Source organism: Panicum virgatum, chromosome 7N, assembly GCF_016808335.1.
Source record: "Panicum virgatum strain AP13 chromosome 7N, P.virgatum_v5, whole genome shotgun sequence".
Classification (NCBI taxonomy): domain Eukaryota; kingdom Viridiplantae; phylum Streptophyta; class Magnoliopsida; order Poales; family Poaceae; genus Panicum; species Panicum virgatum.
Genome location: NC_053151.1, coordinates 42,644,104 through 42,656,910, shown reverse-complemented (window position 1 = coordinate 42,656,910; position 12,807 = coordinate 42,644,104). Strand labels below are relative to the sequence as shown.

The 12,807-nt window shown below is 47.2% G+C and overlaps 1 protein-coding gene across 1 annotated transcript; it reads right to left on the bottom strand.

Annotated features, from left to right (window-relative positions):
• Positions 1-4,608: 4,608 nt before the first annotated feature.
• LOC120681288 lies at positions 4,609-7,579 on the bottom strand. Its single transcript, XM_039962799.1, has 6 exons — positions 7,460-7,579; positions 6,703-7,167; positions 6,275-6,575; positions 6,087-6,192; positions 5,586-5,651; positions 4,609-5,327 (listed from the first exon to the last, which is right to left on the bottom strand). The coding sequence occupies exons 1-5, from the start codon at positions 7,577-7,579 to the stop codon at positions 5,603-5,605; spliced, it is 1,041 nt and encodes a 346-aa protein (XP_039818733.1). The 3' UTR covers positions 4,609-5,327; positions 5,586-5,602.
• Positions 7,580-12,807: the final 5,228 nt, after the last annotated feature.

The window sequence follows — 12,807 nt, the reverse complement described above, 5'->3', positions numbered from 1 at the left end:
CATTCCCCACACCAAACATAATTCAAAAATCTTGTTTTTTCCCCATTATTAACTACATGCTTTATGCATCTCCTCCAGGTACCTTTAGCCTCATGCATCCCTTTCCAAAATTGGGATCCTCCTCTATATGGACAACTGAAAAAGCCTTTATCACCGAGGTATTTCTTTCTAAGCAGGTCCAAACAAATACTTCTATCACCTCTCTCTAGCTTAAATATCCATTTGGACAAAATGCATTCATTCGTGAGCTTTGTGTCTGTAAATCCAAGCCCTCCCGCTTCTTTTGGTGTCATCATCACTTCCCACCTAGCCATATGGTATTTCCTTTTGAGACCTGGGCCATGCCAGAAATTTTTTTTGCTCTAGCAGTGTTTCTAGAAATTCATGTTGACATGACTAACCAATTCTTTTCCAAAGGCCAGGACCATTGCTGACGTAAGGATATTCAAGAAATTATATGCGTGCAGATTGGTGATTGATGAACATAGGAAGTTTGCGATCTGGTCAGGCGGCCTAAAGTAAGAAGGGCAACAAGCAAGCCTTCGACATAGTGGATTAGTGGGTTTGGAGGGTGTTGACAGCACAGCACTGTTGGATGGTAGAATAATATATAGTGCCCTTGAGTGTGGCAGAAGTGCTGTCGAGCACTGTTAGGGTTTGGCGCATCCATCGGTTGTTTTGCAGTCATATCTGAACTTTCAGCTCGAAAAGTAGGGCCATCCACATACTATCTATAGTAGAACTACTTGTCATTCATCACTCGCTCCTCGGAGATATTTTGCTCTTTTGCAATGCCAAAGCTTCCGCAAGACTGCAAGAGTAGTGCAACTCTTGAAGAGACTTGTGCAACTCTTGAAGAGACTTCGCTAGAAGTTTGTGAATTCTGATCTAGCTTGGATTATCTAGGCGAGTAGGCCCGCTCCACTGTGCTCGAGGATGACGACCCATCGAAAAAAAAGGCGAAATAGTGTTTGTCGAAGCTAGCATGATAACGTGAAATAGGATAAAAAACAAATAAAATCATGCTGGCTCATGATACAGCTTTATTGGTCGATCAATCCATCCGACCGGTGCGATTGTGTGATTCCGGGCTTGCTCTCGATTCCAAATTTCTGCATGCTCTTACAACAAGGTAATTCCATAGTGTGAAAGTATCCTACTCCACTGAAGCTGAAGGTAATTCTAGAACCACTACCGGAAACTTCACCTTTGCCGTATGCAAAAAAAGTTTGCCGTGGGCGAACAATCGGGCACACGGCAAAGGCACCATTTGCCGTGTGCCAGAAGACTTGACGCACGACAAAGGTATGGCACACGGCAAAGGCGCTATTTATCGTGTGCCACGAGACACGGCCCACGGCAAAGGGAGGGCACACGGCAAACATAACATCTTTGTCGTGTGTCTAACGTAAGAGACACAGCAAAGATGGCGTCCAGTGACGCCATCTGCTCAGCCATCACCTTTGTTGTGTGCCTTAATAAAGCACTCGGCAAAGATTCTGTTTACCGTGTGCTTTATTTTGTGCACACGGCAAAGATGTTTCAAAAAAATTGAATTTTGCCTCCACAAATTTTCTGGTATAAGTATATAGTACATGTTGCTCGAAATTAAACTTTGGTTAATTTCTCGATATTTTTGCTATATTTAGACATTTAATATCAGTAATTGAATTCCTGATGATTATACTAGAAGTGTTTTGATTAGTGGATTATAATGAATATAAAATTGATAAACATATTAGCGAGTTCAATGTCACGATGTATGCCTGAAACAGAAGTAAATCTTGAAGATCTTGGTAACAAACCATGATCTTGAATGTCTCCCGAAATTATTTTAAAATTCTAATAAAAGCAAACAAATTTCAAAAATTATGAAATTTGTCGTCCTGTCATTATTTCATGTGTGGATATTATGATAAAAAATTTGGAATGTTTCGCACAAATTTGCCCATACAGTAGTTATAAATCGAAACACGGCAAAGAAGGTATACCAGGTCGGCCTGGAAAGGCCTTTGCCATGTGTAAAAATCATGGCACACGGCAAATATTGGGTTTTTGCCGTGTGCTCTGACCTAGGGCACACGGCAAAGAATGCCTCTTTGCCGTATGTCAAAAGTCGTGGCACACGGCAAAAGTTCTCTCACCGTCAATCGCCGTCACTTGTCTTTTTTTTGCTGAGTGTCGCGTTTTACACACGGCAAAGCCTTTGCCGCGTGCCCGACAAAGAGACCTTTTGCTGATGCTTGGTTGCCGTGGGGCCTTTGCCCTGTGCCAACACCCTCTTTACATGTATATCCCTCCTATAATCAACTCATCTCCTGGGGGCCTCAGACTTTGATCATGATTTGTTGTTGCCCGTATTCTGACATCCGGCACAAGAAACAAATCCTGATAAGCTCGCGGATCCTGACGCCTGCCGGCCGGTTCGATGGAACAGCGCCGCCGCCGGGAGGGACGCCCGGCGCGCCACGGCCACGCTGAGACGTCCTTCTCCGGTGCACTGTTCCGGGGCAGGGCCTTCTTCCTCGGGGCCCGACCACAGCGCCATACAAGTAGTGCTAGCAGCTAGCAACACCACCGCCATGTGATGGGACTTGGCTGCAGCAGGGAAGCTGGCACAACTAGCACAGAAAGGAATCTTGTCTGCATGAAGCACTAAACGAAGTTTATTTGCAAAATCTTTTTACGGATGAGTGTAACTTTTCGCAACGAATCTAATGACGATAATTAATCGATGATTGGCTACAGTGATACTACAGTAACCAACCTCTAATCGTGCAGCCAAAGACCTCATTAGATTCGTCTCGCGAAGTAGCGCAGAGATTGTGGAGTTAGTTTTGCAAACTGACTTTATTTAGTAACTCTAATTATTTATCAAAATTTGTGCTACTTGTGCTGCTGGAGTAACCAAACAGGGCCTATACGCAAGTCCTACTGCGACTGCAGTCTGCATTCGTCTGTTACAAGCAGCACCACTGATGACGCGCGTGCGAGCAGGAGGAGATCGTGATCGATCGATCGTCGAACTGATCAACGGCAGCCGCCGCCATATATAAGCGGATCGTGCTCGCCTGCTCGGCCTTGGCTCATGACGATCTGAGCAGAAATGCACAAGACTGAGCTAGCTGATCAGGCTAGCTTGCAGATTCGTGCACGCTGCATCCATGCATGGATGGTGGATGCCCGCCGGGAATTCGGGCATGCAGTCCCTGTCGCCGTCGACGTTCGACGAGATGCCTGCACCCCGCCGGTGATGACGATGAGCGATGGTGGCGATGGAGGTGTGCCAGGGCCAGCAGCTCGTAGTCCCTGTCGCGATCTCTGGGGAGGAGAAACGCCAATGCAAGTGCGGCAAAAGCCTGAGCTCCGCCGAGATTCTGGGGTAAAGTAGAGCTGGAGAGGCGCATGACGTCACAGCTGCTGCAGGCCAGGACCGGGTCGGGAGCTGGGGATCTTGTGCTGGGCTTGAAGGCGTCCTCGTACGTGTCAGGACTCAGGAGGCAAATGCCTACGCTGCGGCGGCCTGCGGGCGTGCTAGTGCGATGCTGCTGCGGCTGCTTGGTGGCATCTGCATATGCAGCGATGTACAGAATCATAGTAGTCCTTGCCGCCACGAATACTTGCACGGCCGCGTGTAGAATTTCTATCCGCCATACAAGCACCGGCTGTCAAAAGGCCTCGGCCTGCCAATTATGAATTTGAGACGTTAGAGTCGTACCTTTACTTAATTCTAAGAGCTGAGTTGAAAATATTACCCACATCGTCTGTGACGAACACACAAAAGTCGTAGCATTTTATCCCCCTAGGAGACCTTTTTTTAGGGTGGGGAGTTTCTTTTAGCCCACGAACCAATTCGACACCTTTGAAGCCGGGAGGGCTTGGCCCGGGTGGAGCATGTAGCAGGCTGGACAAAGGCGAGCCTAGTATTGGGCTGAATTCTGCGGTGACCCAAGCGGTATGTAAACTAACCTTGTGGCCCGAATAATCAGGCCCACCTGATGACATCTTTTCCCTTTATTTAGACCAGCGTCCAGCCCAGTGGTGCGCTTTGCAAATTCCGCTGCCTTGTGTTACACACACAATTCACATCTGAAACAAATAAAAAATAGAAAGGAGGTTGGACTTCAGCACAGTTACGATTCCTAGCAAATTGTTGAAAAGGGAAGCAGGTTTTCTTCAACCTCTCGTACATAAATCGACTCGGTACCGTCCCTCTTAAAAAGTGTAGTACTAGATGCAACTTGCAAACCAAATGAGGACAGATCTTGATTGCAAATATGATGGTACTAGGCAGATTGCGCGCTACGCCACGCCCATTTGGAGACGTGTAGCAAAACAGTAGGCGTGGCGAAGGGCTTTTCCTTTCGAACGGGCCAAAAGTTCCTCCGTTTTGAACGGGCCATAAGATAGGTGGACCGCGCGCCTTGCTGCGCACAGCAGGCCGGTAGTGGAGGGGTAGCCCATCTGGCGTCCCGTTAGGCGGTGGCCCATGCGGTGCCTTCAATCTGCTGGAGCAGAGACCCACGAATCTTATTTCACATCTTTTATCCCCTTCCAAATTTTCTCAAGGATATTACTCAATACCATACAAAAGAGAACCAATTGAGGTAATCAAAATTTTCCAAATGGAAATGTCCCAGACGGGCATAACTTGACAATGTCTTCCTAAGCACATGCATGACTTTTTCTATGAGAAAACAACAAATGATTCCCGAACATCACTGCATGCTTCAGTCTAAACCAACCTGGACAAATACAAATTTTACCTGACATTTGAGTTGAAAAATTTTGTGCTGAAATGAGCAGCATAATAATTTCATATAAAGAATGCTAAACAACATCAGTCTTACATTAGTTTCCCAGAATAACCATCACAGTACCTAGACATCCAAATATCCAACGACAGCAGCGTTGCATTATTGTTCTGGCCATAATTCTTCAGCGTGGTTGCTGTCCATGTGTCCAAGGTGCCCAGGTTTCAGGCATATTTGCAATGCCTTCCATAGTAATGGTGAGCGGTGTTTGCAGCTGCAGCGCCCAAAAGAATAAGACAGACATTATCTACATAAGCACGATGTTGTGCTCAAAGGAGTTTGCTAACGCAAAGTTAGCCGTGCTTCTTCAGGCATGCTACTTTGGTTCCAAAAGAGGCCAGCAAAATATGCAGTCTAACTAAAGTTCATGATAAGCCTATATAGTAGAGTCCTAGCAGCACCGTGCATTAGTACCGTAGCCGATTTATGCAACTGATGATCTCTGTTCAGCTATCATCTTTAGCCCCTCCGAGGAGTCTCTTGGATGAGCAAGGTTTCTTCCTCACTGATTCACTTCAAAGTAGGGGCATCAGATAAACGATAGCGAAGCTCCCAACTTGCAATCATCTGACAGGAAACAACAGGACGGAGGTATTACCTAGCAACTGATGATCTCTGTTCAGCTATCATCTTTAGCCCCTTCGAGGAGTCTCTTGGATGAGCAAGGTTTCTTCCTCACTGATTCACTTCAAAGTAGGGGCATCAGATAAACGACAGCGAAGCTCCCAACCTGCAATCATCTGACAGGAAATAATAGGACAGAGGTATTACCTAGAGGATCCTTAAGATTAGTAGAGGCATGGCCCATGAAATGGGACTCTGGGACATCCGGCTGCCCTGCAAAATATAGAATGGCAAACGGAAGCTTTCATCAGTAGCGAACTATGCTTTATTTCCTATAAGAATTTGGGAATTGAAAGCGTGCATAGGTAGCCGTTGTGGCCGGCCAACAATACCAGCATCAAGCACATTTTGCAGACGCTGAGGTCAGCATAAAAAGACAGTGGAAATGAGTAAAACAGAGAAGAACTGATACATATTCACAGGCATCATAGCTCCAGCCTCAACATCTGAGATGGGATTGCTCGTGGCATGTACTATTTATCCATATGGACAGAATCCATCTAGCCCAATCGCTAGCGCAAATAAACAGAGGAATCAAGATACAAATGGTGCAGCAAACCAAGCAGAGGATGAACACAGCATACACAAAACTATAGACATGAATTAAGACCTCCTAAATAAGCAAATCCAACAGGGGGAGAAAGAAACCTCAGTTGACCGAGGAGGATGAACATGGGCGGCCGGTGCGGTTCATCCCCTCCTAGGTACCTCAGATCCTCGATCCAGGGAAGCAGATCATCAAGCAAGGTGTAGCCTGAATCAGTGGCTGAGCGATGAGGAAGGCCTCAGCAAATCCCAATCCCACAAAGCAAAGTTGCTAGACGGTAGGAACTCACCGGAGAATATGAGCACGTCAGCGCCGGCGCCGGCTGACCGGACACCAGAAAGTGCGGCAATGACCGGAGCGGAGCACCATGCTCCCTTCCGCCCCGAGTGCCGTGGTGTGCTCCGCTCCCTAACACATCTGGTGGCGTCACAAGGAGGGTGCCTACCCGTCCAGCCGATTCTCGCTGCCCAAGCCGCCTTCCGTGGCCTCAGCCGAGGCCCGCAATCCGCCCCGCCCTGTAGCAAAGCCCCGCCGCCGGCCACCCGGCGCTGCGGCGGCGTGGCGTGGCGGCTGCATCTCCACCCTCGCCCCTCACCGAAGCAAGAATGCAAGCATCAGCAGCAAATGGAAGAACAACCACACAATCCGATGGGTTCAGAGTTCATAGAATCGCACAAATCTGCAGACTACCGCAGACATGGAGAGAGTGGAGCTTACCGCAGGCGTGAAGAGATCAGAGGTAATGCTTGGGTCGCCTGGGCTGCGGGAGCGCACCTGGAGGACGGAGGGGCCGGCCAACTCGGCGGGCCGGCACACCGGTGGCGTGCTCGCCACCGGCGGGATCCTCGACCCAAACAGCCCTCCGCCATCGCCCCCTTCCGAAACCCTAGACCGCCGGCGGCAGATGCACAGGAGAAAAAGGGCGCAGCAAGAAGCCACGGTGTCCCATGGAGGCGGGTCACGGGGCCTGACCTGTGGCCACACGAGCGAGAGGCGGTGGAGCACGGTGGGCCCGGAGCGCAGCGGGCTCGGCAGGCGGTGGCAGAAAAAACATGGCTCGCGTCGGGCGTCCCCCTCCAGCGAAGCCACGTGTCGTTCCCGGGGTAACGGAGTGCCGAGGGGGCTCCCTCTCCACAGGCATATATGAGTTAGAGTAAGTATGTTAAAAGGGACTCGGAAAACCTACAACACAAGCTTGTTCTTACCGCTAAACCACATGGACCCAGTTACCTCTGCTGTTACAGTCTTTTTTTTGAACGAATGGGCATGAGATTGTGCCTATTTCATTAATAAAGCAGAAAGAGTACAACCGGTTAGCCGGCACAGCAAAAAATTACTCTCGCAAAATTAGGTTCGCTAAGTCTTTAGCCCCAGCAGCTACCCAGGCTAGAGCTTCATGTTTAATAATCGACATGAGGACTGGCGCCGAAGTCTCATGATGCCTGAAAACACGGTGGTTTCTCTCCTTCCATACCTCCCAAGTGATCAACATAGCGATGGTGGCCATGGCCTTGCAGGGAATAGACGGTGTCCTAGCGATATTTAGCCACCACTGAGATGCGTTGTCACTGGCCTGCCACTCCTGAGGCCTCATGGTTGGTTGCACCATCCACTCCGCCGTGAGATTCCGGATTCTTCTTGTGTACCTACTGTGACATCCCAGAGTTTTAAAATGCTAAGCAAAAGAAACTAAACATAGAATCATGCTTAATAAACAAGAGCAATTAAAATTATGCATTTCTTTCGAGAAATAATATATGTGTGTGTTTGATTATGCATGTGTATATGTGTCTATGTGTATATGAAAACAGGTGAGAAAATGAAGTTTTGCACATAAAATGACGAGTTCTTCAAATCACAGTTTTTAAATGTTTAAAATATCTTTCAAATTGAAACAGATTTTAAAAAGGAATTTTAAATCATTGCTCAAATAAATTGTTGCCTAAAACCAAAGTTATAGAGTTTTAAATGGCGAACAACTTTTGTGTTCAAAGTTTTTGGAGTTGCTACACAAAAATGGAAGAAAAAGTTGATTTCCGAAGCGTATACAACATTTTCGAATACATTCAAGTTTCAATTTTTATCTTTCAAACCAGTGTTCAAATGAAAAAGTGACTAAAACAAAAGTTGTTGATCTCGAAATTTTGAACAACTTTGGTATTCAAAAGTTTTTCATTTGAGGCCAGGAAAGTGGAGAAAAATTGAGTTTACAAAAGGAAATTTTGAACTTTGCTTTATTTACCGTTTTGCCCCCAACTCCATCTCTCTTCTCCCTCCTCTGTTTTCCTGCGCCCTGTCCACGGCGCCGTCGTACGCCGGCGCCACCTGGTCACCCCACGCGTCGCGCCCTCGACCAAATTCACCCTGGTTCCTCCTCGATGTTTCTCGACCTCGCCACGCGGCGCCGTCTCCAGGTGCGCACGCCGAGGTCGGCCGTGCAAAGCGCCACGGCGACAACGTGCCGAGCCGGCCTACCTGCGCCTCATCCCTCTGCCCGGCTCTCCTCCCTCCCATTTGCTTCGCAAGCAAGCCTCCTACCTCCCCCTCTACTCCCTTCCCTGCTCCGAGCGCCAGGCCGCGCTTCCCACGGCGTCCAGAGCCGCCGCCGCCCACCAGGGCCACCACCGCCCCCTAGGTCGCCGCTGAGCCCCCTCCTCCGCCCTTCCTCGCGCCCAACGGACCCCGCAACAAGCTCCCCTGCCCTCCACCGGTGCTCCCCGACCTGCTCATCATCGCCCACGACCGCCGGACGGTCGCCGCCGCCGCTCATCGCCACGCGCCGGAGCCATCCCGAGCCCCACCCGAGCCACCCCTAGGTTCCTCTCGCTCTCATCTTGCCTCTCCCCCACCGGGCCCTCGCCGCCGGCAGCCACAGGCGCTGGATTCCGGCCGCCCGCCGCCTCCCCTGCTCCAAAGTCCGGCCAGGGGCATATTTGCGAGGAAAATTACTTCTTCTAGGGGCCTCTGCGCAAAAAGATATCTTTTTCCTTTTTGTTTTCCAAAGCAGTGAACTTGTAAATTCGAAATAAAATCGTAGAAAAATCATAAAAATGAAAACTTAATTTTTTGGAATCCTTGCAACAAGATATACAAGTTTCATTACATGCACTTTCTTATTTGAGCAATAGTTTTTGTTCTAAAATTCATGCAAGTTTATTTGTCACTTAATTAGATCTCAAGTTCCATGTACTGCATGGCCACCATTTTTGGGAAGTGATCTATATGCTAGTAGATTAGTCTTGTGTAAAAATTTGATGGCCAGTCCTCACTCCTAACTTAAGTTTTGAAATAGATCTTGATTAATGCCTATGTTAAATAGAATTAAATTCACAGGGATCTATATTAGTTTTCTTGAGCTGAATTTTTTACAAAAGCCTTAACTTAGTTTCTAGATGCTACATAAAAATTTTTAGAACTTTTAGTAATGTATAACTAGTCCTTTTGATTTATTCATGAATAAACTTTGTAAATCAAAAACCCTAGTTTCCTTCGTTAGAAAAATCTCATATTTTACTAGAGCTTGGTTTTTAGAACATGATCATGCCTGTAAAATTTTAGCCACTGAAACTAAGTAGTTTACTCTGTAGATTTGTAGTTAGATAAATGCCTAGGAAAGGAATCTAAATTCCTATGCTTGTTGTATAGCTCAATAAATTATGAAAACTTTACCACAAGCTCATCTTAAAGAATCTAACCTACTGGTCAAATTTCATTACTAGCACTTACATTCTCTAGCCCGGAGAATTATTTTTGGGTAGAAATGCTTTTTCTGTACTAATATAAAAGAAAAACAACACACCCAGCTCTTTTATGAGCTAGTATAGATAAAAATTACTACTCTATAAATGACTGCCCAATAAGTAGAAAATAAAATAGTTATTTTCTTAACTTGAGTTTTATTGGACTACAACTTTATCGTGAAGGAAAAATAATAACATCTACATTGTTGAGCAACTCGAAACTGTGCATTCATACATATGCATTGTCACATTTCATTTAGGTACGATAGAAGAACCGCGTGAATGACGTGATATCGGTGCCGAGCCAGAAGACGGTGAATGGTGGATACGTCTAGAAGATGGACGGGTGGATCCCGATGTACAAGACCGAAGGAAGCTGCTCGTTGAGCAATTCTCCTCTAACTAACTCTGACCTAGTGTTATTCCCAGGCAAGCCCCGGAGCATGTCCTATCTATTTTAAATTTATACAACTTATTGTTATTCCTATCTACTTGCGCATTTAAGTTTATAGGAGTTGCTTGGAACCTTAGCTGCATAATTCCTAGGTACCTATGCTTGAACATTAGGATGTGTAGGTCGCTAGATGGCTAGGCTAATGGTTCGGTAGAAGTCGAGTGATTTCCTGTCACTCGCGAGAATTATAGGAGTTGAATGTCTACTACATATTGCAACTATAAGGCTCACGGACGGGGTTGTGGTACTTGTGATATCCCGTCTGTTTAGTTAAAATGGATAAGGTCGCAGTGTGTGGTAGTGGTGGTTAAGCTTTTGAATATACTAACCACATGCCGAGAAATATGGTAATCGGTAAGCTTAAGTACCTGATCGGCCCAGCGAGTGGACTTCTCCCTCACCCTCTTTGAACGTTGTGCTCATGCGGCCACATGCGAGTGCAAGAAGGCTCACGACCCGACGTATTGCGGCGTGGATTCTTGTAGTCGAGGTGGGTGACCCTGATCCACAACCCGGAAAGAAAGGGGAAAAGTCGTGTGGATGACTTGGTTCCCATACGTGTATGTTAGGTCTGCCTGGCCAGGTTAACAAATTCGATTCGAATCGTCCGCTTCTCACGGTTTGGGATTGCGTAACCCTTTTGCCATATAGAGTAAGAAGTGAAAGATGATGATGATGAATATGGTTGGATGGATGATGAAAGATAATTGTTTCCCACCATGTATGTTATTGGATAGATGCTCACCTAGAATGGTTAATTGAACTAGAACCTGAAAGCTAAAACCTGCAATTAAGGATCTACTCTTTACTGCATTTCGGCAAAACAAACCCCTCAAGCCAAAAGCCTTGCATGTCTAGATTAAGGGCTAAGTATACCCTTAGTCGGGTAAGCCTTGCTGAGTATTAGTATACTCAACCTTGCTTGTGGCTTTATTTTTCAGGTGGTACATCGGAGGTTACGGTTGACGTCATGTACGGGCTTCATCATGACGTCTGGTTTTGACGCTAGACTATCGTTCGTTTTACGTCAAACTTGAACTCTGTTGTACTTTTATAAATTCAAACTCAGTTTGTAATAATAACAATCAATTCTCATACTCTGTACTGTAAAATTTGTGGAATGTTGCATTCTCTGGACTGCTTTGTCGATCCTGTTTCAAGTGATTTAATTGGGATTTTACCAGACAGCACTGCCGGATTACTCCGTTTTAAGTGCGTGTTAACCATGGTTGTCGTTTCGGTGATGGTTAGCGCACTTAAGCCGGATTAATTTAGGCGGGACTGCCACACCTACACTCCGCCAACAGGTGATGCGCCGTTTCAGGGGCAGAGCGACAGAGGGGGCAAGACGGGAGTGTGCCCATCCCCTTTTTTGCAGGCGGTCAGATTCCACACTCGGTTTTGCGTGACAAGCCAAATGAAGAGCTTGCACTTAGGGGGCGCCCATGAGTTCCAGAGATAGGTCGACCGTCTGGCTTTGGTACAACCAAGAAATTGCGCTTTGTATGCCGAACCCGCTGAGTACTGCCCCGAGGGAGTAAGCTTCCATGAAATTTGGTCTTCTTGATTTGGCTGTAATTGGACATTTTGCAGTCTATTCCATAGGGCGACGAACTCTGCAAGGTGAGTTGTTGTAAGGATGTGTTGCAAGGGAATATCACTGACCTAGGAGTTAACTGTGAGAGCCATTTGCACCGTTATCTTTTTCCTCGTAGTGATTTTGAATAAATTTGGTGCGAGGTCTTTAGGTCGGCAACCTTGCATCCAGCCATCGCTCCAGAACTTCGCTTTGCTCCCGTGACCTAGGGTTATGGTCGTGCATGCTGCAAACAAGAGGCGATCGGTATTGTCGCATGGCACTTCCGTACCGACCCAAGCTTTCTGTGGCGCTGTCCACTCCTGCCAGAGCCATCGCAGCCGTAGGGCCCTAGCGAAACGCTCAAGATTGAGCACCCCCAAGCCGTCGTTCACTTTTGGGAGACAGGTTCTGATCCAGTTGACTTTGCATTTGCCACCCGTGAAGGCCTCATCACCGGCCCAAAGGAAATGCTTGCGCAATCTGTCAAGCTCTTCAAGGGTGTCTTTGGGCATCTTAATCGAGGTGAGAAGATTGACCGGTTGCGAAGTCAGGACCGATTTGGTGAGGCAGGCCCTCCCCGCCTGGGTTAGATGCCGTCCATACCAGCCAGTGATTTTTGCTATCGCCTTATCCAACAGAGGTCGGAACTCGATTTTCCGTAAACGCCGTACAGAGAGTGGTAGGCCGAGGTACTTGATTGGGAAATTTGCACGTGGCATTGGTAGTGTTTGGAACAAGTGGTCGATGTCAATGTTGGCGCAACTTATCGGAGTGACAGTAGATTTGTTGATGTTTGTGTGTAGGCCTGTGGTATTTCCAAACTCCTTTAGAATTTCTGTGAAGTTGTCTAAGTCTTTCTTGGTTGGCTTAATAAAGACAGCCGCATCATCGGCGTACATTGACACCCGGAAGCGCAGAAGCCGCCCACCCACCTTTCTAAGTAAGTCAAGGTCAGTGGCTCTGGAGAGTAGACGATGTAGCGGGTCCATTGCGAGAATGAAGAGGAGAGGGGAAAGCGGGTCCCCTTGTCGTAATCCCCGACCGTGCAG